The sequence below is a fragment of the Cricetulus griseus genome, chromosome 5, assembly GCF_003668045.3.
Source record: "Cricetulus griseus strain 17A/GY chromosome 5, alternate assembly CriGri-PICRH-1.0, whole genome shotgun sequence".
NCBI lineage: Eukaryota > Metazoa > Chordata > Mammalia > Rodentia > Cricetidae > Cricetulus > Cricetulus griseus.
Window position 1 is genome coordinate 68,453,273 of NC_048598.1, and position 22,707 is coordinate 68,475,979.

At 49.2% G+C, this 22,707-nt stretch overlaps 1 protein-coding gene across 1 annotated transcript; it reads left to right on the forward strand.

The window, feature by feature from the left end:
* Positions 1-12,347: 12,347 nt before the first annotated feature.
* On the forward strand, positions 12,348-18,151 carry Tmem37 (transmembrane protein 37). Its single transcript, XM_027417793.2, has 2 exons — positions 12,348-12,368; positions 17,579-18,151. Exons 1-2 carry the CDS (start codon positions 12,348-12,350, stop codon positions 18,149-18,151), a joined length of 594 nt encoding a protein of 197 aa, XP_027273594.1.
* Positions 18,152-22,707: the final 4,556 nt, after the last annotated feature.

The window sequence follows — 22,707 nt, forward strand, 5'->3', positions numbered from 1 at the left end:
AAACCTCTGGACATGTCTATGAAGGAGTTTCCAGTCTTCACTCATAGGTGTGGGAAGACCCACCTAGCTGTGGGCAGTGCCATCTATGAGCATCCTGGATTTAATGAAAAGGAGAACTTGAGTTGAGCAGAGCATTCATCTCTCTATACAATGGAGTAAGCTGCCTCTTTGAGCTCCTACTTCCTCCACTTCCCACCACGAAGGGACTCTACCCTCCTGCTATCTTCACAGATATACCCAGGGCTCAAAGGTCTGTTTCCAAAGGGATTCTAGATCCTGCCATGTTGACAGTCACCATTCGCCACCACAGGTGTTGAGTCCTGACCTCTGGATCCACCTGCCTGGGTGGTATACTTGGAAGCTTGTAGCATGTCCCCAGGAGACAGACACAGATGAAGGCATTTGCTGAGGTTGGCAAGACGACTCAGCAGGCAAAAGCTCTTATCACGAAGGCCTCACAACTGAGTTCAATGCTCACGCTGTCTTCAGACTAACTGCCCAACAGAGAAGGACCTTGAACTTCTGATCTTCCACCTCCATGTCCATAGCACCAGGAACACGAATGACAGTGAGGTGGGATGGAAAGATGGGGAAACTTGGCAGAACATGAGAAGAGAGAGGAGGCTCTCACCAGCAGCAGGACCAAAGTTCTAGCAAAATTAACAACTGCTTTGACTTTCTCCCTTCCCAGACATAACCCTAAAGTTTTCTAGAAAGTATACTGGAAACCCCAGTTACAGAGAGAGGACACGGCTAACCATCTGTGTGGCTGTTGCTTTTATTATATCGGGTCTTCAACCTATCCATTCCTGAAGCCACCAATCACATTGCCCTTACCAAGAGTGGGGTGTTTCTTAGCAATTTTTTGAGATACAACTTGAGAGTCTATAACAAATATGGTACCATGTGGCTCACATCAAGACAATCACTTACTCAGACTTGGAGAAGCCCCAAAGAATTGGCATCCTGAAGTGAAGGTGCCTGCCTGCAGGGGTAAGGGCAGTTGTAGGAAATGTGGGAGGCAGATCTGAGGAGAGTTGGGCATGGGAGGGCTACAACCAGTTACAAGGAACAGAATCTATAGCCTAGCTGGGGAAGCAGCTAGCAGCAGGATGGGAAGGGATGACACCTGAAATAAGGGAAATAAGTCTGGACCGACTTCCATCCTGCTCATCACTGAACTGGGCTTACACACTGTATTTTGGAGTCAGGCATGCCGGAGCACACATGTAAACCTAGCATGCCTGAAGCAGAGGCAGGAGGATTCTGAGAGAAACAAAAAACAAACAAGCAAACAAACAAACAAACAAAAAAACCAGCCTGGTAACTTAGTGGGATCATATCAAGAAGAAAAAAATGGACGAGCTGAAAATTTAGTACAGTGGTCAGTTTGAGCCCTAGTACTTCTGGGAGATATACAATATACCCCTTTAGCACCAGGCCAGCAACAGGGGAGTAGACAGAGCCTGAGGTAAGGCTGGTGGCCTCTCAAGGCAGGATTTGTCTAAAATAGAGAAGTGATCCTCAAGCTCCCCAGTGATCTTGTTTTTTAAGAGACGTTTAAAATGCAAGGTGCAGCATGAAACCCTCTGAGTTGATAAGTTTTCAAATTGTATTAAATACACTTTATGGTTAGGCACAGTGGTACACACCCATAGTCCTAACTACTACCGGGGCTGAAATATGATGATTTTTGAGCCAAGAGTTTAAGGCAAACCTGAGCAACATTAAGTCAATTAATTCCACCACTATGTTAACTTACACATACCCACAGCCAACCCCCACCCACCCCCACACAGAGACAGAGACCGAGACAGAGACCGAGACAGAGACAGAGCATGCAGAGCCTAAGGGTACCCTGGGAGCTAAGGATATATTGCAGTAGGGAGAGTGCTTGCCTAACATTCCTGAAGACATGGTTCAATCCTAAGCACTGCATAAAAACAGAAGAGTCTCAGAGGCAGGAGAATCTCTGTGAGTTAGAGGCCAGCCTGGTCTACACAGTTAATTCCAGGACAGCCAGGATTACAGAGGAAACCCTGTTTCAGAAAATATTTTCTGTATGCAGGAGTTGGAGAGATGGTTCAGTGATTAAAAGTACTTGCTGTTCTTACAGAAGACACAGGGCACACGGTATCTCACAACCAAATTTAACTCTTGTTCCAAGGGATCCAAAGTCTTCTAACTGCCTCAGATCCCAGGCATGCATGTGGTGCACAGACATACATACAGGCAGAACTCATATATATAAAATAAAATAAACCTGATTTGTAAAAGTACACGCACACACATGCTTATGTGGTGGGGGTTACAGCTGAATTCATCCATCCATCCATCCATCCATCCATCCATCCATCCTTATATAAAGTAATAAAATAAAAAGGTCTGAGACTGTATCTCAGTTGTGGAACACTTGCCTAGCATGCACAAGGCTAATCAAACAAGGGTTTGATCCCCAGCCCCAGAGGGAAAAAAAAAATTAGGAGAGGGTATGCAACTAGCACAAGGAATCAAAACACCCAGTCCAAGGTCCAGAGGCTGCCCCACCCTTCCAAGAGCACCTCTCTGAACCTTCCCAGATGAAGTGTCTGGAAAGCCATTGTCTCTTCCTCTTACGTTGTTGGACCCGGCCTGCTTCCCTTGTAAAGTGCAGTTATAAGAGATTGGGTGGGAGTATGTCTCAGGCTTCCTCAGAGCTCAGACAAAGCCCTGCCCAGGCTTTCCCACCACCACACCGCCAACTCTTGGGGCCTGTTTTGCTTCCTGGGCCCTTTGACCTTTGACCCTGTGGGGCTCCAGATAAGGGAAGAATGCTGACACATTCCTGGAAGTGATGAGCTGGCAGTGTGCTCTATAGGATAACCCTGGGGGCATTTGTTTATTGTCTCCCACCCCCACCCCCAAGTTACAGGGTATTTCAGAATGTACTGACAAGGTAGGTGTTCTAAGTTTGCATAAAAAAAAACAAAAACAAAAACAACCCCCCCCCCCAAAAAAAAAAAACCCAGATAGGGTCCAGGGAGATGTGTCAGTCTGTAAAGTACTTGCCGTGCATGAGGACTGGAGTCTGAGCCCAGACCCTGGGTTAAAGAGCTGGGTTTGGTGGTATACAGGTGTGACAGCAAAGCTGGGGAGGTGGGGACAGGTGGGTATGGGGCTCACTGGCCAGCCAGCCTAACCTAATTAATGAGCTGAAGGCCAATGAGAGACACTGGAGGTGGACGGTGCTCCTGAGGATGACATCCAACATTGTCTTTCAACACACACAACACAGGCATACCCCCTGCCCCTCACACATACACTCACACACACACACTTAAAAAAAAACAAAAAAACAAAAAGAGGAAACCGGGCCAACATCACACCCATGGCCCCACCTACTACTGCCTATGGCTTAGGAAGGAAGGCTCTGGCAGGGTGGGGAGCCCGGAGCTCCCAGTAGCACTAGAATGCATTGAAAAGGGTCTGTGTTGCAATAAGGTACCTGCAGGTAGGTTGAGATCAGAATGCAGAGCTGGAGCTCAAAGTAGCAGAGGCAAAGGGCGCTAGGAGGAGGGGAAGGGACCTACCTACAGGGATCAGGGGTTGGGAGAAGACAACAACCTGGAGCAGAGGTTGTTCACAACTCTCTCTGCCGGACCACACACCATAGAGACCTGGAAAGAGGCCAGGAGCCCAAGGCCAGTGGAGTGAGGGTTAGCAAGCCAGACACCTGCACCTCTCCAAATGCCCCTGTGAATGAATTCCTAGAAGATTCTGTGCTCTGACCCCTGGGCCTCTGGCATGTGCCTGACCCACCTTGATGCCTTTGGTTCCCCTCCCCACTTCTAGCCACATAAAATAACAAGTCAGCTTTAAGTCTCAGCAAGTGGTGTGTGTCTATAACTAAGCACTCTGGGTGTTCCACACAGTTTATGCAGTGCTGGGACTCTGTCCTGGCTCTATGCGTGCAAAGCAAGTGTGCTGCCAGCTGAGCCCAGTAAGTGGCTACTGAAAGGCACTAAAGAGATTCTAACATCGGATCTCCCCTTCCTCTCCCTTCTCTTCCCTTCCCCCTCTCTCTTTTTTCTCCCCCCTACAACTCTGAGATGGTCTCCTCCAACTATTCATCCTCCTGCCTCAGACTCCCTAGCACTTGGATTAACATCCCTCACCCCTGGCTGACCTGGGCTCTCTCTAGTCATGATGCTCCACTCAGCCAAGGTTAGGCAGAGAAGCTTCTACAGAGAGCTTCAGTTCATGCACCCCACTTTTTGAGGGTCCAGTGACCAGAGCCTCCCCAGACTGATGTTTAGCACAGATGGACCCAACTCTCTCATCCAAGGTTCCTGGGGGACAAGACCATCAGACACTGAACACCCTGGGTAGAGGAAGACCAAGATCATAAGGCCCCTATACATGTAAGGGACTGATGACTGTTCTCATGCACTGTCTTCTGGGGTCCTCACAAGGCAAGAAAGTCACATATTGCTCTGCAGTAATGGCGCACACCTTTAGTCCCAGCACTTGGCAGGCAGAGGCTGGTGGATCTCTTAGTTTGAGGCCAGCCTGGTCTACAGGGCAAGTTCTAGAACAGCCAGGGCTACACAGAGAAACCCTATGTTGAAAAACAAAACAAGTCACAAACCACTGGATGGAAAACTGAGGCCCCAGAGGAAAGCACTTGTCCAGAACACATTTGCTGTTCAGTCCATTATCAATCCTCATTCATGGCCTCTTCTCCAGGGACCTGACACAGAACAGTGACAGAGAGACAAAGTCCCATCACTTGGGGAGCTCAGTGTATTTAGAGAGGGCAAGAGGAAGTATTACAGTGCACTCCTGTGATCCCAGCTAGTTAGGAAACTGAGGCAGGAGGACAGAGAATTTGAGGCCAGTCTGGGCTACACAGGAACAGGAGGAGAGTTGGGAGAAGGAAGATGGAAGAGAATGGAAAGGAAGGGGAGGGAAAGGAAGGAAAAGGAAGGGCAAGAAGAAGGGGAAGGAAATAAAAGGAAGATACAGAGGAAGGGAATGGGAAGAGGGAAGGAAACAAGTGGGGAAAAAAGGATGGGAAGGGAAGGAATGGGGGAAGGAAAATAGGAAACATTCAGTATCCAACTGCTGATGGAGACTATAGAGGTAGCTGTGGGTGTAGCTCAGTGGTAGAGTACTTTCTTAGTATGTACAAGGCACAAGGTTCTGGGTTTGATCCCAAAGAACGCGTGTGTGCACGCGCGCACACACACACACACACACAGAGAGAGAGAGAGAGAGAGAGAGAGAGAGGGAGAGAGAGGGAGGGAGGGGAAAGAGGAGAGAGAGAAAGAGAGAGAAAGAGAGAGAGAGAGAGAGAGAGAGAGAGAGAGAGAGAGAGAAGCAGTTTGGGGATGGGGAGGGGTACTATTCTGGCTGGAGAAGTCAAGGAGGCCCCACAGACACCCCCGGAGGTCTATCACACAGAGAGCAGTCAGTCTAGAGTCTCTGAGAGCAGACAGAGCTCTGTCCAGGTCTGAGCAGGCACTTGGAGTTGGAACCTTGAGCACGAGGAACTGGGAACAGATACAGGGCAGATGGCTAAGGGAAAAGTCCCTCCAGCCTCATGGGCCTTGGGAAGGGGAAATGAAGATGCCCAAAGGGTATAAAATAAAAAGTGCTACACAGGCATGTTAGAGAGATGAGGGTTCTGCAGTGGGCAGAGGCTGGGCTACTAGAAAGCCAAAGATGAGAGGGTAAGAGGGAAAATATGGGGCTAGATTGGTTAGTTCGGGTTACTATTGCCGTGATAAACACCATGGCCAAAGGCAACTTGGGGAGGAAAGTGTTTATTTCATTCATGGTTTTGTATAACAGTTCATCATCAAAAGCAGCGAGGGTAGGAACTCAAGGAGGGCAGGGACTTGGAGGCAGGAGCTGATGCAGAGTCCATGGAGGGGAGCTGCTTACTGGCTTGTTCTCCCTGACTTGCTCAACCTACAGGCTTGCTACAGCCGGATCTTATGGAGGCATTTTCTCAATTGAGGCTCCCTCCTCCCTGATGATTCTAGCTTGTACCAAGTTGACATAAAACCAGCCAGTACAACTGGGAGGGGGGGCAGGGACAGGAAGAGAAATGAAAGGGAGAAGATACTGTCAAGGATCATCTCTATAGTTCAGGAAATGAAGTGTGTGTGTGCATGTATGAGTGTGTCTGAGTATGTGCATGCCCATGTGCAAACAAGAAGCTAGAAAAGGCACTAGCTGTCTTCCTATATCACTCCTTCCCCAACTTAAAAAAATATTTTAAACTAAAATACAATTGAGTCATTCTCCCGCTTTCCTCCCTCTTGCCCCTCCCAGCTATCCTGGCACCTACCTTGCTCCATTTCTTTTCTTTGTACTGTTACAAATATATGTCTCAATATATAAATATATCCTGCTTAGTCTAAGTTTAGCATATATATATTATATATATATATATATATATATATATATATATTTCCAGGGCTATTTGGTATTAGATAACCAATTGGGGGGGTCTCATCCCTGGGGAAGACTGTTTCTCCTACTCTCAACATTCCTTGGTTGCCTGTACTTTTTTGTGGATGGGGCCCCATGAGATTTCCCTCTTCCATGTTAGCGTGTCTATTGGTATTATATTTCTCTCTTCCATGCTAGCGTGTTTATTGGTGTTGTATGTCATCAGGTCTTGTTTAGGCAGCCATGTTGCTAAAGTGTCATGGGTGAAGCTTCTCTGTCTTACAGCCAACTTCCTTGTCCTCTGGCTCTTACAGTCTTTCCACACCCTTTTCCATGATGTTCCCTATGCCTTAGGTGCAGGAATTGTGTGGTAGAGGGATGTATTGGGGCTGAGCAAGCCATGGTCACTTGTTCTCTGCATTTTGACCAGGTATGGTTTTCTATCATGATCTCTGTCTGTTGTAAAGAGAAGTTTCTTGGATGAGAGGTGAGAGCCACACTAATCTGTGGGTGTAAAGGTAAATATTTAGAATGCAATTACATACCCAGAGAGGATCTGAACCCCGGTCCTCATCTCACACAGGAAGCATCTTTACACACTGAGCCATCTCCTCAGCCCTAAGAGAATTTACCCCTAGACCCAAAACACTTTTCCCATGGAGACTGAATTTTCCTTCCTTCCCATACTGTTTACTTGGAGTGTGTGTCCCTGGCCAGCACAATGTGATCAACTCACTTATTCAATTAATGTTTGTTAGGGCATTCACTGTGTGCCTGGCTCTGTTACAGCCTAGCAAAGTCTCTGAGCTGCTAAAAACATAGCTCCAGGTTGAGTGGCACAAAGCTGTCCTTCCCAGCCACGCAGAAGACTGAGGCAAAATGACCAATTGATGGACCCCAGCTCTGGACCAAACTGGACGATGTAATGAGATCCAGTGTCTAAAGTATAATTAATTAATCTTGCTGTGTGTGTTCATGTGACTGTGTGTATATATGCAGAGAACTCAAATCTTGTTCCTCAGGAGATATTCACTGTTGCTGTGGTGGTGGTGGTGGTGGTGGTGGTGGTGGTGTGTGTGTTAGGGTGCATTCCTGCAACAGTGTGCATATGAACAACTTCACAGAGGCTGTTCTTTCCTTTAACCTTCATATAGGCCCTGGGACTTGAACTCAGACTTGCAAGGCAAGTAAATGCTTTATCCACTGAGCCACCTGGCTATGTGCCACCCACCACCCCCACTCCTGTCTTTTTTATTTTTTTAAGAATCTTTTACTGGCCTGAAGATGACTGAGTAGGTTAGAGTGAGCGACCAGCAAGCCACAGGATCCCTCTTCCTTTCAGTCCTTGGGATTACAAAAACAAACTCAGATCTTAATGTCTACAATAATAAGGTGTTGGCTCAGACATTATTGACTGAGGCATCTCCCAGCCTTTATTAATTAATTAATTAATTGTCCAAGTTACAGGTCACCTGCCTGTAATGAACCCATTATCTGCATTCTGAGAAATAAGGATTAGAGAAAGAACCCAACTCCCAAAACAGGCCAGATAATGAGGCTTCTCCCTGCATTAATCCTTTTGCTCAAAAGGTATCCTGGAGTAATCTGATGCTAAATTGATGCTGGTGTTTTTCTACTGTTCCCACCTTACAAGGAAGAGAAACTTTGAAATGATCAATCTGCCTTTTTGTTTCAAGTTTCCATTTTGTCCAGACCCCCTTTTGGTCCATAAAACCAACCTCCCTTGCTCAGTTTAATCGAGCAAGCATGTCTCCTCACTTAAGGGATAGATGCCTGATTTACATACTTTTGTGTACATTTGTTCGTGGACATAGCTGATACTATGAAGGAAGGGAAAGGGAGTGGCGGGAGCTCGTGTAGATGTGGTGGTCTTATCCTTTCTCAAGGGGCACCTGAGCCCAAAAATCAAAAGGATGAGTGGCATCTTAGATATTAAAAGCTTTTCTCTTTTCTCTCTTCCTTCCTCTTACATTTTATTTATTTATTTAGTGTGTGTGTGTGTGTGTGTGTGTGTGTGTGTGTGTGTGTGTGTGTATACATGAACATGTGCATCTGTGCACACTTGCTTTAGCCAGAACAGAGGACAAGTTGTAGGAGTTGGTTTTCGCCTTCCTGGGTTCTCTCCTGGGAATTGAACTCAAGCCATGAGACTTGGCAGCCAGTGTCTTAGCTTGATAAGCCATCTTACTGGCTCCCCTCCCCTTGCTGTCTCTCTTCTTTTGTTTGTCTGTGTATGTGGTATATGGGTTGATGTGTTTGTGTCAGAGACAGACACATACACACACACACACACACACACACACACACACACACAGAGAGAGAGAGAGAGAGAGAGAGAGAGAGAGAGAGAGAGGACAATCTGAGCTGTCATCTCCCAGTTTGTCCACAAGGTCTTTCACTGTCCTGGAACTCACCAAGTGGGCTAGGCTGGATACCTGTCTCTGCCTCCCCAGTGCTGGGACTATAAGCATGTCATAGTGCCTAGTTTGCTTTATGAGGGTTCTGGGTGTTGAACTCATGTGCAAAGCAAGCCTTTTACCAACAGCACTGTCTCTCCAGCCCTCTGTTTCTTTTTATTTGTGGGGCTGGCAATTGAACTTTGGGACTTGCACACACGTGTTCTCTGTAGGCAAGCCCTCTTTCATTAGCTGCACTCCTTGCTCAGGTGTGATGTCTTAAAGACGAGTGTTCTGGGCCCAGGAGGGAATGTGTGTAAAGACCAAGCTGAGTGGGAAGAGCTGTGGGATAACCCTTGTGGACCGACCAATGAAGTTAGTGCTTATTGATTCACCAATAAAGCATGCATCCCCTAGGGAACTTTAGGGACCCGTGCCTGAGTCTTATCAGATGAAAGTGGTGGGACAGGGAGACAGGGGTTCCTCTTTTTATGCCTTTCCTTCTTCTCTAAGTCTGACCAGGTTTATAACTATGAGGAGGAAGGCTCAACCTTCAGACCATCTGAAGAAAAGGCAGAGAAAGTCAAGGAAAAGAGGTTCTGTGATGTCTGGAAGGCCGCCATACACGTCCTCACTGCCTCTGGCTCTAACACCTGGGACCCCACCCTGCCATCCCTGTCCACCATGGACTCCATTACACGGACACTCCCCCTGTTACTGAAGTTATGAGGGTCACAGCCTGGACCCTGACAACCTGACAAGCCTGACTCTGCCACTGGTCCTCAAGTGGCCAATCAGACAAATGGGGGTGAAAGAAACAAGAGCAAATAAACACGTCCAGTGCCCCCCAGTCCAGCCCCAGGGTCCTGGATGTGAAGTCCAGGTATAAACAGAGGGCAAGAGGTGTGCATAGCTAAGCTGTCCTGGTCAAGGTGTGGTCCCTCCCACCACTGACCCACTGTTGTCTCAGCTTCAGTCTCTCCTGCAAGGTGGTCTAACAAGTTACCTGGGTTGTGCAAAACCTCTTCCTGGAGACAAATCTTTACCATCTCTGGGCTGGCCATCAGCCTTTCCTTCCCCAGCCCATACTTCCTGGGGAATTCCAATTCCTTGGAGTCCGTGTTTGACAGCCAAAGGGAAAAAGGCATGAGGCTCTCTTTCTCCCCCCCCCCCTCAGTTTTTGAGACTGGGCCTAACAATGCAGCCCTGGCTAGCTAGAACTCACTGTATAGATCTCAGAAAATAACCCGCCTCTGCCTTGAGAACACAGGGGCTCAGAGGCATGCACCACCTCACAAGCACAGGAGTCTCTCTTTAAAATATCTTTGTTTCTACTAGGACAGTGTTTGCCTCTGCTGTGTCACTGGGAAGAGGGTGTTCTGATGGAGCATCATGGATGCCTCAAGCCAAGGGTGTCAGATCTTGGCACAAGCCCCACCCAGATTCCAGGCCTCTGTCCCGTGCTCCTTTTGGGAACTGGACAGATACTTCCTCATTTCTGCTTCTTGGACCTTCTTGCTGACAAGGCATGCTACTCTAAATTCAACTGATTCAAGACTTTTCTATTCTTATAAACAGCAGCCAACAGGCACCCTACCCACAGACATGCATGGCCTATCTAGCAGTCTCAGAAGGCACGGGATGAGTGCAGATTATGAAACTGGACAACTCCTTTCTTTTTTCCTTTGTGAGACAAGGTCTCATGTGGCCCAGGCTGGCCTTAAGTTTTTCATGGAGTCAAGAATGACTAAGCTTCCGATCCTCCTGCCCCCACCTCCCAAGTGCTGTGATTATAGGTACCTGTAGCATCACACCCATCATGCAGTGCTGGGGATGGGACCCAGGGCCTGGGTGCATGCTAGGCAAGCACTCTACAAGCTGAGCCACAGCATCACCTCCTCCTGGTACTCACTCCAGACACCCATCAACCTCTGGTCAGGTGAAAAAGAGTAAACCAGGTCCCTCTGGCACAATATCCTAGAGCTGTTTGAAAGAATTGCCAGCTGCCCCCTCCACCAGATTGGAAATGGGCTAGGTCCTTCTTCTCTGTGAGCTCTTCCACTGGAGTACAGAGCTTCAGAAAAATGAATGCCTGGCTTCTAGAATCCTGGACTAGGGAGACAAAGACTAACGTTAAAGAAAAGCCCAATTGCTGGACTTGGCCTTAGCTCAGGTCTCTAGCCCCAGAGCTAGCAGCACCAATGTCACTCACTACAGGTTTCACCCCAGTCCCGCTGGTCAGAAGTTCTGGGGAGGGCTTGGTATATTTGCCAGTCTCTCAGGTGGTGCTCACTCAGAACAGGAAGGCAAGAGACGGCCAGGAGAGGCCTCTATACCACATCTGCCTGCCCCTGGACTGGCCAGGTTTTTCTCTGATGGTGAAGGAACCGGATGAACACGGAAGCAGAAGACCAATGCCTGACTGTGTCTTCCTGTTTGTCCCCAGGGCTCTTGGAGGGAGACGTATGTATAGTGCTTTCAATGTCCAATGTTTCTGGATAAACCAGAGAGAGCTGCCTGCTGGCCAGAAAAAGCTACATGACTTAATCCATCTAATCTATCCTTTAGTCAGCATCTTGTTTTACCTCAGTCAGGACCCCACCACCTCCTTCCCCAGATGGGATGAAGGAGGTAGGTAGCACTAGTTGAGACCCTTGCCTTCAGACCAGACCTTCCATCCTTTTGAGGTGGAAGTATTTTAGTATACCATCCCCCCCCCCATTTATTTATGCTTTTAGGAAAGGAACCGGGGACCTTGAGCATGCTATACAAAGCTCTTCACCTCCCTCCTCTTCCTCCCCGGTTTCTTCCTCTCCTCTTCCTTCTTCCCATCCCCCTCCTCTCTCTGGAGCTGCTCTGGATCTGACCACCGAACCCAGACTGGCCTCCAACTCGAGGCAATCCCTCTGCCTCAGCCTTTCAAATGCTGGGATTATAGGAGTCTGCCACCACATCCGGCCTGATATTTGCTGACAGTCCCTGAGGGGATCAGGAGACAAGGACGCTGTGAATCCTCCTTAAAGTATAAACTAAGGCAAGTGGTAGCCCTAGAAGGCTCCACTCACACGTCACAAAGGCCTTCCAAGAGCCCAGCCAATCACACATTATCTCACTTATTAACCAAGGCTCAGCAACATTAAACTAGCAGTCCAAGGTCACACAGCGGGTGTAGAAGACAGAATCCTGAAAGGATCCTCCACCTTTTGCACCCAGGTGCTCCTTTGGGACACGAGGCCCTTCAAGCTTGGACTGGAACCAAATTTCCCAGCCCTCGAAGAATCTGCATCCAGGCGAGGATCGCGAGCCGGGTCACCGGGTACCCCGTCTCGGGGACCCAGGACGCTGAGTCAGCGTCACCCGAGAAGCCTAGTGAGCGCGAAGCCCCCGCCCTCTGACTTGCGCCCCGCCCCGGGAGAGGGCCAGCCCCGCGGCGGAGCGCAGCCGGAGTGCGACAGCTAGGCCAGGCAACAGCGCGGCTGCCCAGGGCGCAGCATGACGGCCATCGGCGCGCAGGTAGCCCGAGGGGCCCGCGGGGCGCAGAGCCGGGGTACAGTCTAGCACGGGGGAGGACTGGGGACCCTCAGTGACTGAAGCCTTGGGTCAGGGTGACAACTCCCCAAAGTGCCCAGTTCTTGCTGGGACCCTCCCGCTCCCCCGAAAGTTTCTCTGAGCGAGATCTGGGGGTACCAGCTACCCCAGTGCAGCTGGCTCTTTGCGGTCTTCTTGGCCCCTGAGAGCACCAGAGGCCACCAAACTTTTCTTCGGGGTCACCAGTGAGTGACCTGTCAGTTAGGCTTTTCTCAGGGGTGTCGTTGGGAATTTTTTAAAACTGGGCGTCTGGAGTGGAGGATGGACTTGCAAAATGCTAGGCTTGGTTTATGTAACGGTGGACTAGTTGCTTGCAAAGACAGAACTTTCTGGGAGTGGGGACTGTAAAGATCATCTTCCTCTAAAACGCGTTTGGGGAGCTCGGTAGAACTGAGGTGGGATTGTACTCACTGGGGACCAGACGCCCCAGGAAAAAGGCTCCTGAGACAGGAGCCTCCGCTTCCCTTAAGATCTGGCTTCTTTTGGAGCTGAGTGTTTGTGTTGGCCGAGAATCTCTACATTCCTACCCCCTTCAAAGGGCAGTTGGGAAGTGTCCACTACCCCGCGGGCTTGCTTCCTGCTCACCCAGGCATCTCGGTGGCTGGCTGTCCTCCAGGCTGTCCACTGTTCTGTCTTGTCCTGAGGAGTACAGAGGTCAGTTGACTCTGCCTTCAGATGCTCAGGCCCCATGACACTGATGTTAGGTATCGTCCCACCCATTAATCACTATTATTAGTTTTATCTTTATTGATACTGCTTGAGACAGACAGGATCTTGCTTTCTTGTTCAGGATCGTCTCAGATTCCTGGGCTCAATTCATCCTCCTTCCTCAGCCCCCTGAGTAGCTGGCACTATAGGCATAGGCCACTCCTACAGTTCAACCCATTTTACAGAGAGATAATTGAGGCTCAAAAATGACCTAGCCACAGTGAATAGCCAGGTGACAGAATGTAGACAAATTCAGGTCTTCCTGCCTCCAAATTTTACTCACCACTTTGGTGACAAGAAAAAGACTCTGTACCGATCACCCCGGACCCTTTTAATCAGAACTCAGTTGCTGAATGTGGCAGGGACTTTGATTCAGTGGCTTCTTTTTCTTTGTTACTGGCCATATTCCAGACCATCTCCAGGCAGGGACCTTGGGAGGAAGGCACGGGGAGAAAGGAAGATGAGACCAGATGTGGGGCACCCCAAAACAGATGTGGAGCACCCAAAAACAGGTGTGGGGGCGCCCAAAAAAAGATGCTTAGAGCTAGGTGGTGGCGGCACACAGCTTTAAACCCAGCACTCGGGAGGCAGAGGCAGGTGAATCTCTGTAAGTTCGAGGCCAGCCTGGTCTCCAGAGCAAGTTCCAGGACAGGCTCCAAAGCCACACAGAGAAACCCTGTTCCGGGTGTGTGTGTGTGTGTGGGGGGGAAGATACTTAGAAACCAGTGTGAGTATGGGAGGAGCTAGGCTAGGAGGTGCAAAAAGCACAGATAGGAGCCCTTTTTGGGGGGAGGAGAAAGGAGAGGAAGAGGAAGAGGAAGAGGGAGGAGGTGGGGGAAAGCAAGGGGAGGAAGGAAAGCGTGGGGAAGAGGAGAAACAAGGAAAAGAAGTAATGGAAGGGGAGGAGGGGGAGGATGAGGATGGGAAGGAAGGGGGAGGAAGATGAGAGGAGGAGGGGGAGGAAAGGAGGCCAAGGAAGAGAGGAGCGGCAGAGAGGGTCTGGAGGAGGAGAGGAAGAGGCAGTAAGAGGAGGAAGGGTGGGAAAAGGAGAGAAAGGAAGGGAGGGGAAGAGGGAAAAGGAGAAGGGTGGGTGGGGGAGGAGGAGAGGATGAGGGAAGAGAAGGGAGGACAGACAGCACAGGCATATTTGCTCCAGGCTCAGCCGTGCGTGGCAATGAGGAAGATGAGTTACACCCATGTCAGTGCAGGATGCAGGGTGCACTTGTCCCTACTCTGAGAAGAACTCGGCCATGACTTCATCCCCATAGCATGATGAAAGGGGCTAGGTACTGTTATCACCCTTCGGTGGAGAGGAGGTGAGAAGGGGAATAAGTACAGCTAAAAGGCAGCTCTTCATTCCTGCTTCTTGAGAGGCTGAGGCAGGAAGATTGTAGGTTCAAGCCTGTCTGGACTAGGGTGACTGACTATAAGGCAACTTAGTCAGCTCTGTCTCAGAATAAAAGATTAAAGTGTGTGTGTGTAGGGGGGGGTAGAGCGTTTGCCTAGCATGCACAAGGCCTGGATCATGGAAGTAGAGGTAGAGCTGAGAGCAACAGTTAGGCCGGCTCCTTAGCAGGCTACAGAAGAAATGTCATTGTGTTAGGGTGATTGATGCTTGGATGGTGGCCTGACCCAGGCCTGGGCCAAGTCACATTACAGAGTAGTGGATACAGGGATCTGAGGAATGAATATGCATACTTGGGGTGCTATTGGTCTTGGGGAGCAGAGGACGATATATATGACATGACAATTGGGTTGGCCTCAGTAGCCCTTGATCTAAGGCAACAGGTTGGCTGGAACTATTCAGGGCCCCAGGGTCAAATAGGGAACAAAGAGGGAATGAGAGGTGTTATTTAGTGGAGGAGGTCAAGGCCCTGATGGAAGGGATGGATGGCTTAAGGTACAGAGAAGAAACTGGCAGGCCAGGGGCAGGACTGGCTGCCCACTTCCCCTTCCACTCAGCTGCATGTCCCTTCATGCCCCACCCCCCATGCCTCCAGGAGAGGATCCCAGCCCCTAGGGTCACTGGAAGTTGGTGGAGGTGCCAGCAGTATGGGGTGAGATACAGAGCGGTTCAAGATGAAGGCTAAATATACATGATTCTTGCTGGTGTTACTGACCTCTCTCAAGAATCGGGAGCCCTCTACGGCCACACATTTTGTACGTTGGGGCTGGGGGGAACCTGAAGTGTGGTTCCTCCTCCTCTGTCTACCTTGTTTTGTGAGACAGTATCTCACACTGGCCTAGAACTCATCAGCTAAGCTAAACTGGAAGACCAGCAACTTCTAGTGACCGGCCTATGTCCCTAATGCTGAGATTCCTGGCATGCATTTTCTTTCTTTCTTTCTTTCTTTCTTTCTTTCTTTCTTTCTTTCTTTCTTTCTTTCTTTCTTTCTTTCTTTCTCTCTCTCTCTCTCTCTCTCTCTTTCTTTCTTTCTTTCTTTTTTTTTCAGGAATGGAATTCATGTCTACATGCTTGCAAGGCAGACGTTTTACTGACTACCCTTTTGATGTGGCTTAAAACTCAGTCTCCCCAAGTAGGGGAGAATGGCTGGCCAGTGAGCCACCCCATCTCTCTCTCCCCAGTGCTGGGATTATAAGTGTGTACCAATATACCCAGATTTTCCCATGGGTTCTGGGATTGAACTCAGGTCCTCATGCCTGCAAGCATTTCACAGACCCACACATCTTCATCTACATGAGCCTTTAATTCTTGCAGTTTAACTGGTGGTCAGGGAGTTTAGATGAAGCCTGCTTCAAGTCAATAGAAGGAAAGGTGACACCAGATCTCTCTGTCACTTCTGTCTGATCCCGGTGCGGCGTCTTAGGGCCTGAAGATTAAAGTCCAGTCTGGGCCTGGGACAGGCGGGGCTGAGGAAGGGACTGGATGTGCCTGTTTTCCAGACAGCATGAGGTCTAGGGTCAAAAGGTGTCTGAGCTAGCCGGCTGTCTTGTGATTTGCTCTCTGCATCTGCGGCTGCCCCATCCTGTGACCGTATTAGTCTCTAGGGATTTCATAACCTTGCCAGGTGCTTTCCTGTGGGGATCGCCAGCTTCACTGGGCAGATGAGCAAACAAGGGCACTGACTAGAGATGGCTTGGTTGGTAAACTGCTTGCTTAGTGTGTGAAACCCCGGTTTTAAACCCTAACACCGAATAAAAAAATGTGGAGATGCTCTCTGTCATCCCAGGAGGGAGGAAGGTTACAAGTTCAACATCATCCTTGGTTATATAGTGAATTAAAGCCAAGCTTGGGTGTATAAAACTGTCTCAAAATAAAGGGGGGAGACAGAGACAGAGACAGAGAGAGAGAGAGAGAGAGAGAGAGAGAGAGAGAGGAGAGAGAATATGAGTGCATATGAGTGCACATGTTTGAGACAGGTCTGGCTAGTCAATGAGCTCCCATCTACCCCCTAGCCCCACCCAGCACTGGAGTTACAAATATGGCTCATTACCATGCCTGACTTTTTTCGTGAGTGCTGGAGATCTGAACTCAAGTCCTCATGCTTGTATGACAAGCACTTTAATGACTCCCCCATCTCCCCAGCCCCAGCAGACAGCTTCCTAAGGGCTCTGCCTGCAGTCTGGCATGAGCCAGGCTCAGTGTCACATCTTTCTTAGAGACACAAGGCTGGCTCACACTTGCCTTTGGGAATCTTATTCCCAGCTGGCATACAATGTTTCCCAGCAGTCCCCTTTTCCTCACTCCCCTCATTTCCCAACACCAACCATTCTGTGTTATCTGTTTTTCCTACCTCCCAGTGATGTAACCTGCTTCTGTGCATCCTCTAAATGAGTCAGTTAGCGTAAATCTGGGCAAGAGGTGCAGTCTATACGGAATTTCAAGCAGAAAGCACAAGTTGCAAACTCGACCAATTCCCCCAGTGTTCTTCCTCAAGTACCTACCAAGTACACAGATCTAACAGCATGCCAGGTGCTGCAAATACAGCAGTCTCTTGACATGTGGCCTTGCCTTCCTAGGGGGACACAGCTGTCCAGGTAGGACAGCCAATGACATGTTACTCCAAAATACCATCAGAATGGAACAGAGAGTAAAACCGTGCACCTGGTGGAGCAGTAGAACAGTAGAGGACCCAGCAGGCTGGGTGGGTGGTTATAGCCTCTCCAAAGAGAATAGGAACAGAGAAGGTGTCATTCTTGGGGGTAGGAGAACTGCCCAGGAGCAGTATGGGATTGGTTTGCAACTGGTAAACACCTGGCCAGGCTTTGGCAGAAGAAGGAGGACATGTAGAAAAGGGAAGGGCCCCCAGAGGAGGTGGGTCTAATGGGAAGCTGGGGAGGTCAGTTCATGGTTTCCCATGGTATCGGAGCAGAAAACAGGGCTGGAGGAAGGAGGTTGCCTGCTGGGAGTTAACCCAGGTGTCACAGGCCCTTGCCAACTCATTAATTCCCATGGTGTCTTCCAGACCCAGAGGCTGTTGGGCCCTAAGAGGCCCCACCGGTCCTTCTTTGAGTCCTTCATCCGGACACTCATCATCGTGTGCACTGCCCTGGCTGTGGTCCTCTCTTCAGTCTCCATCTGCGATGGCCACTGGCTCCTGGTAGAGGACCGTCTCTTTGGGCTGTGGTACTTCTGTACCATCAGCAACCACAGTGAACCTCACTGCATGAGAGACCTGAGCCAGGCTCACATGCCGGGGCTGGCTGTGGGCATGGGCCTAGCACGCAGTGTGGCGGCCTTGGCTGTGGTGGCTGCCATCTTTGGCTTGGAGCTGCTCATGGTGTCCCAGGTGTGTGAGGATGTCCGCTCACGACGCAAGTGGGCCATCGGTTCTTACCTCCTGCTGGTCGCCTTCATCCTCTCTTCTGGGGGGCTCCTCACCTTCATTATCCTCCTCAAGAGTCAGATCACCCTCATGGGATTCACCCTGATGTTTTGGTGCGAGTTTACCGCATCCTTCCTCTTCTTCCTCAATGCCACCAGCGGCCTTCACATTAACAGCCTCACTCAGCCCTGGAACCAGCTAAGAAAAGTCTAAGGCCCCTCCAGGGGGCGCCCTGGCTTCTATAAGAAAGTGTCGTCATGAAGGGACTTCTCTGACAGGACCTCTGGCTGGGATTGAGTTGGACGATGGTCTTGAAGCTGCCTCTTAGACACTAAACTCTAGAAATGGCCCTGGGGGGAGGGGATGGGGCTCTTCAGCTGCCCTCCAGGCCAGAGGCCAGAGGATTGCCTCAGAACCATAGCACAGCAAGCTGTAGAGGTTAGCCAAGCTATTAAGCTATGTCAATTCTAAAATAAGAAGAATGTTCTAAAACTTCTTCCTTGGGTGTTTTCTTCTCTGGACTGGAATAGACTTTGAAAGACACCAGCTGTCTGTCTGTTCCAGGCTGGCTGCCCGGCTAAGTAGGGTTCACACCTGTTTCATTGATAGCACTGGGATGTGTGTGGGCTAGAGGTGCCCTGGGACACTTTTTTATTTTTTTTTTATTTTTCTTGTGTATATGTATGTGCTGTGTGCGTGCGTTTGCGTGTGTGTGTGTGTGTGTGTGTGTGTGTGTGTGTGTGTGTGTGTACATCTTCACATGTATATGGGATCATGTATGTGTGGATGTACATGCAAGTGGGTGCATAGATCTGAGGTTGATGTCTGCACTTATCCTTAGTTGCTTTTCCACCTTAATAATTGATGCAGGGTCTCTCAATCAAACCCAGAGCTTACCTGCAAGGCTAGTCTCACTAACAAGCTTGCTCTGGAGATGTCCTGTCTTGGCCTCCCAGGCTGGAATTACAGGTGAGCTCCCACACCATCCAACATTTATGTGGGTTCTAGGGATCCAAACTCTGGTCTTCTTGCTTGCATGGCAAGTGCTTTAGCCGAAATCTCCCCAGCCCTGCCCTTGGGACTATTGAGGTTTCTAGAATGACTCAGTCCTCCACCTAGAGACCAGTCAGTGGCTAGGACTTTCTCCCATCAGTTCACCCAAGGGGCTTTGCACACATTGCCCTGGATTTAGCAGGATTCTCCCAGGAAGCCTTTTGAATAGCAGATTTTTTTTTTTTTTTTTTTTTTTTTTTTTTTTTTTTTTTGGTTTTTTGAGACAGGGTTTCTCTGTGGCTTTGGAGGCTGTCCTGGAACCAGCTCTTGTAGACCAGGCTGGTCTCGAACTCACAGAGATCCGCCTGCCTCTGCCTCCCGAGTCCTGGGATTAAAGGCATGCACCACCAACGCCCGGCGAATAGCAGATTTTCAATCTGTTGATTTACAGTCCTCCCCTGTCCTTTGTGTGGGCCCACAGGTTCTGGAACACCCCAGTTTCTGGAAGCTAGCTGTCCTCCCTGTGGCTCAGTTTGAAGTCTTCCTTGAGCAACATCCCTGCAAGCGTGCTCAGGTGATTTCTAACATGGTCTTCCCTGAGGCCAGTTTAGACTCAGGACTGTTTGTGAGACTGACATTTGTAAGGGTCAGGTGACCTCCGTGTCCGTTTCGGATCCTGGAACACATTTCAAAGAGCACATGCTTGCACTGCCCAACTCCCCAGCGGGTGAGGGGACAAACAGATGTTGAGTAATAATTAACAGCTTGCAGGGGATAGGTGGAGGTGAAAGGAGTCAAGAACCAGTGGAGATTTCCATACTCATTGGAAGAACTGTGACCCCCCCACCCCACCTCCCCCCGTCTCCCCCTCTGTGTGTGTGCACATATGTGTGTGTGCATGTGCATGAATGTGTGTACAGATACATGTGTGTGCATGTGCATGTGCATGCATGTGTGTACAGGTGCATTGTGTATGGGTGCATGTGTGGAGGCCAGAGGCTGTGTTGTTTCTCAGATGCTATCCACCTTTGTGTGTGTGTGTGTGTGTGTGTGTGTGTGTGTGTGTGTGTGTGTGTGTGGGCATGCACGCACCATGGCACACAAGTCGAGTTTAGAGGTCAATATTCCCTCTTGGTCTTCACCTTCCATTTTGTTTGGGACAGGGTCTGTTGTTCTCAGCTGCACATGCCAGGCTATCCAGCCTGTGAGTTTCCAGGGATTTCCTGCCTCTCTTTTTTTATCCTATGAGCACCGTGATTGCAGATGTGACCACTACTGTATCCAGCTTTATGTGTGTGCTGGGAATCCAAACTCAGGTGGTCAGGTTTATGTAACAAACATCCCCTTGGCCCCATTTTACTTTTCATGATGGTCTCTCTCTGGTCTGGAATTTGCCAGCTAGTCTAGGTTGGCTAGCCAGTGAACCCCAGAGACCTCTGTGTCTCATCTCACAGAGCTGGGATTACAAGGACATGCCACCATGCCCATCTTTTATTACACTGGTTCTTTAGACTGAACGCGGGTCCGTGTGCTAACAAGGCAATTGATGGACCAGCTGAGCCTTCCCCTTAGCCCCGTATCTGCTTGCTCATTCTGTTGCCCCGTTTCTAGTTTTTACCACCCAGAAATAGGTGAAATGATTTCTTTTATATTCTGTAAAGTCCCTTTCTCCTCCAGCCACTGAGTGGGTTTTTAGACTTTGCCCTGATCTTGCCATAAGGGTCCCCCCTAGGGCTAGGTGAATACAACTGTGATGATTTCTTTTCTGCTGCTAGGAACCAAACCCAGGTCCTTCTACACTAATCAAATACTTCACCAGCAAGGGCTCATTTTATTTTGAGACAGATATTGCCCAAGCTGGTCTCTACTTTGTGGGATCAAGTGATCCTTCTGCCCCAACCTCCCCAAGCAGCTTCTATTGTGTTGTTGTATATGTATGTACACATATTCACGTGTGTACACATATCTGTGTGAGGGTACACAGGCATGCGAAGCTCAGAGGCCAACCTTCTGTGTCATTCTCCAGGAAACCATATACCTTGTTTTTGAGACAGTGTCCCTCACTGGCCTAGAACTCACCAAGTGTGCTTTCCTGGGTGGCCAGTGAGCCCCAGGAACCTCCTGCTTCTGTCTACCCAGCACTGGGATTGCAAGCCTGCACAGCCACACCAGCTTTTACACAGGCTCCAGGAACTGAACTCAAATGTCATTCACTTTACCCACCAAGCCATCCCTCTAGCCCCTTCTACGGTGATTTTTGAATATCTTTGTTTTACTTATGATTGTGTATGTGTGTATGGTTATGTACACATCGTGTGCATATGTGGAGCTTGGAGAACAGCTTGGTGGAGCTGGTTTTCTTTCCACCTTTACATGGGTTCCGAGGATCCAGTTGAAGCCATCATGCTTGCTCAGCAAGCACTTGCACTGAATGAGCCACTTCTCTAGCCCCAATTTTTAGGCATCTTTATTCCAGTTGAGAGTCATGAGACTACAAATGCTAAAACTGAACTACCACTAGTCAGAGATCTTGGAGATCCCCAGAACCGGTTGTTTGATTTGTTTGCTTGCTTGCTTATTTATTTTGCAATGCTAAGGATCACTCACATCCAAGGCCTGGTGCACCGGATGAGCCATATTGCCATCTCTAACTGAAGAGTTTGTGAGGGCTGTTTGATTTTATCAAAAACAGAGTTCATTGACCACTCATGCTGGGTCTCAGCCTGGGAAGGGGTCCTGCAGCAGCCTGCAAGATGCAAATAGGAGGCCATGACTTCATTTCTGCTTAGGTTTCTCTGCTGTGCTTTGTTTTGGAAGAAAGTTCAAACATTTCATCTGTCTGTGAAGCCAAGGAGTGCAAATATTGAGGCATGGAGAGCCAGCATTATGGAGGCTCAAAGTTCAGGACATGGGCCATTGTCCTTCCCTATTTGAGAGCTAGGAAATCACCACCTGTCTTGAAGCTCAGGTATTTAAAGTAAAAGACTATGCACTAGGGATCCATAGAGATGTAGCTCAACTGGTAAAGTGCTTGCCTATTATGTATAAAGTCATGAGTTTGATTCCCAGGACCACATAAACCAGGTCTGGTGGTGCACACCTGTAATTCTGGCTCTTGGAAAACGAAGGCAGAAGAATCAGAAGTTCAAGGCCATCTTCAGCTACCTAGGGAATAGCAGATCAGCCTGGGCTACAGGAGACACTTGTCTCAAAGTAATAACAAGACTTCCATATTGTTGCCAAGTAGCTTGGGCAAGATTTGGGCCTTTGAGGAGCTGTCTCGCATCCTTTGAGAGCATGGCTTAGTTCCTGATGTACCTACTTTCCATGTACTCCTCATACCATATCAGGGACAATGAAAGGGAGGCTTCAGATGTCATCAGCTTAATTTTGCTGCTGTCCTGAATGCTCTGTGAGAGTTCTAGGGCAGATGAGTTGCAGTGGGGGACAGACAAGATCTGTCTAAGGCCAAGGGTCTTGATTCCTCCTGTTTTCTGAGCTTCTAAGCTTGTTCTTAAAAGTCAGCTGGGATTTGGAGGCAGAGAGCTCCCTCTTCCTGCAGGGAGAAATTGGGAACTGGTGCCTCCCCAGGTGGCAAAAGATGGACACACACAGACTAGGGTTTTCTAGCTGTCATTTATTCCCTTGCCTCTTCTGGAGCCCCTGAATTGCTCGACTCAGAAGAACAAGAAAGACCAAATCACAGCCTATTTCCTGCTCCATGTTGACCCAGTCCTGCTTAGTTCTGAGGAAGCTCAGACCTGTCAGGTACTTGA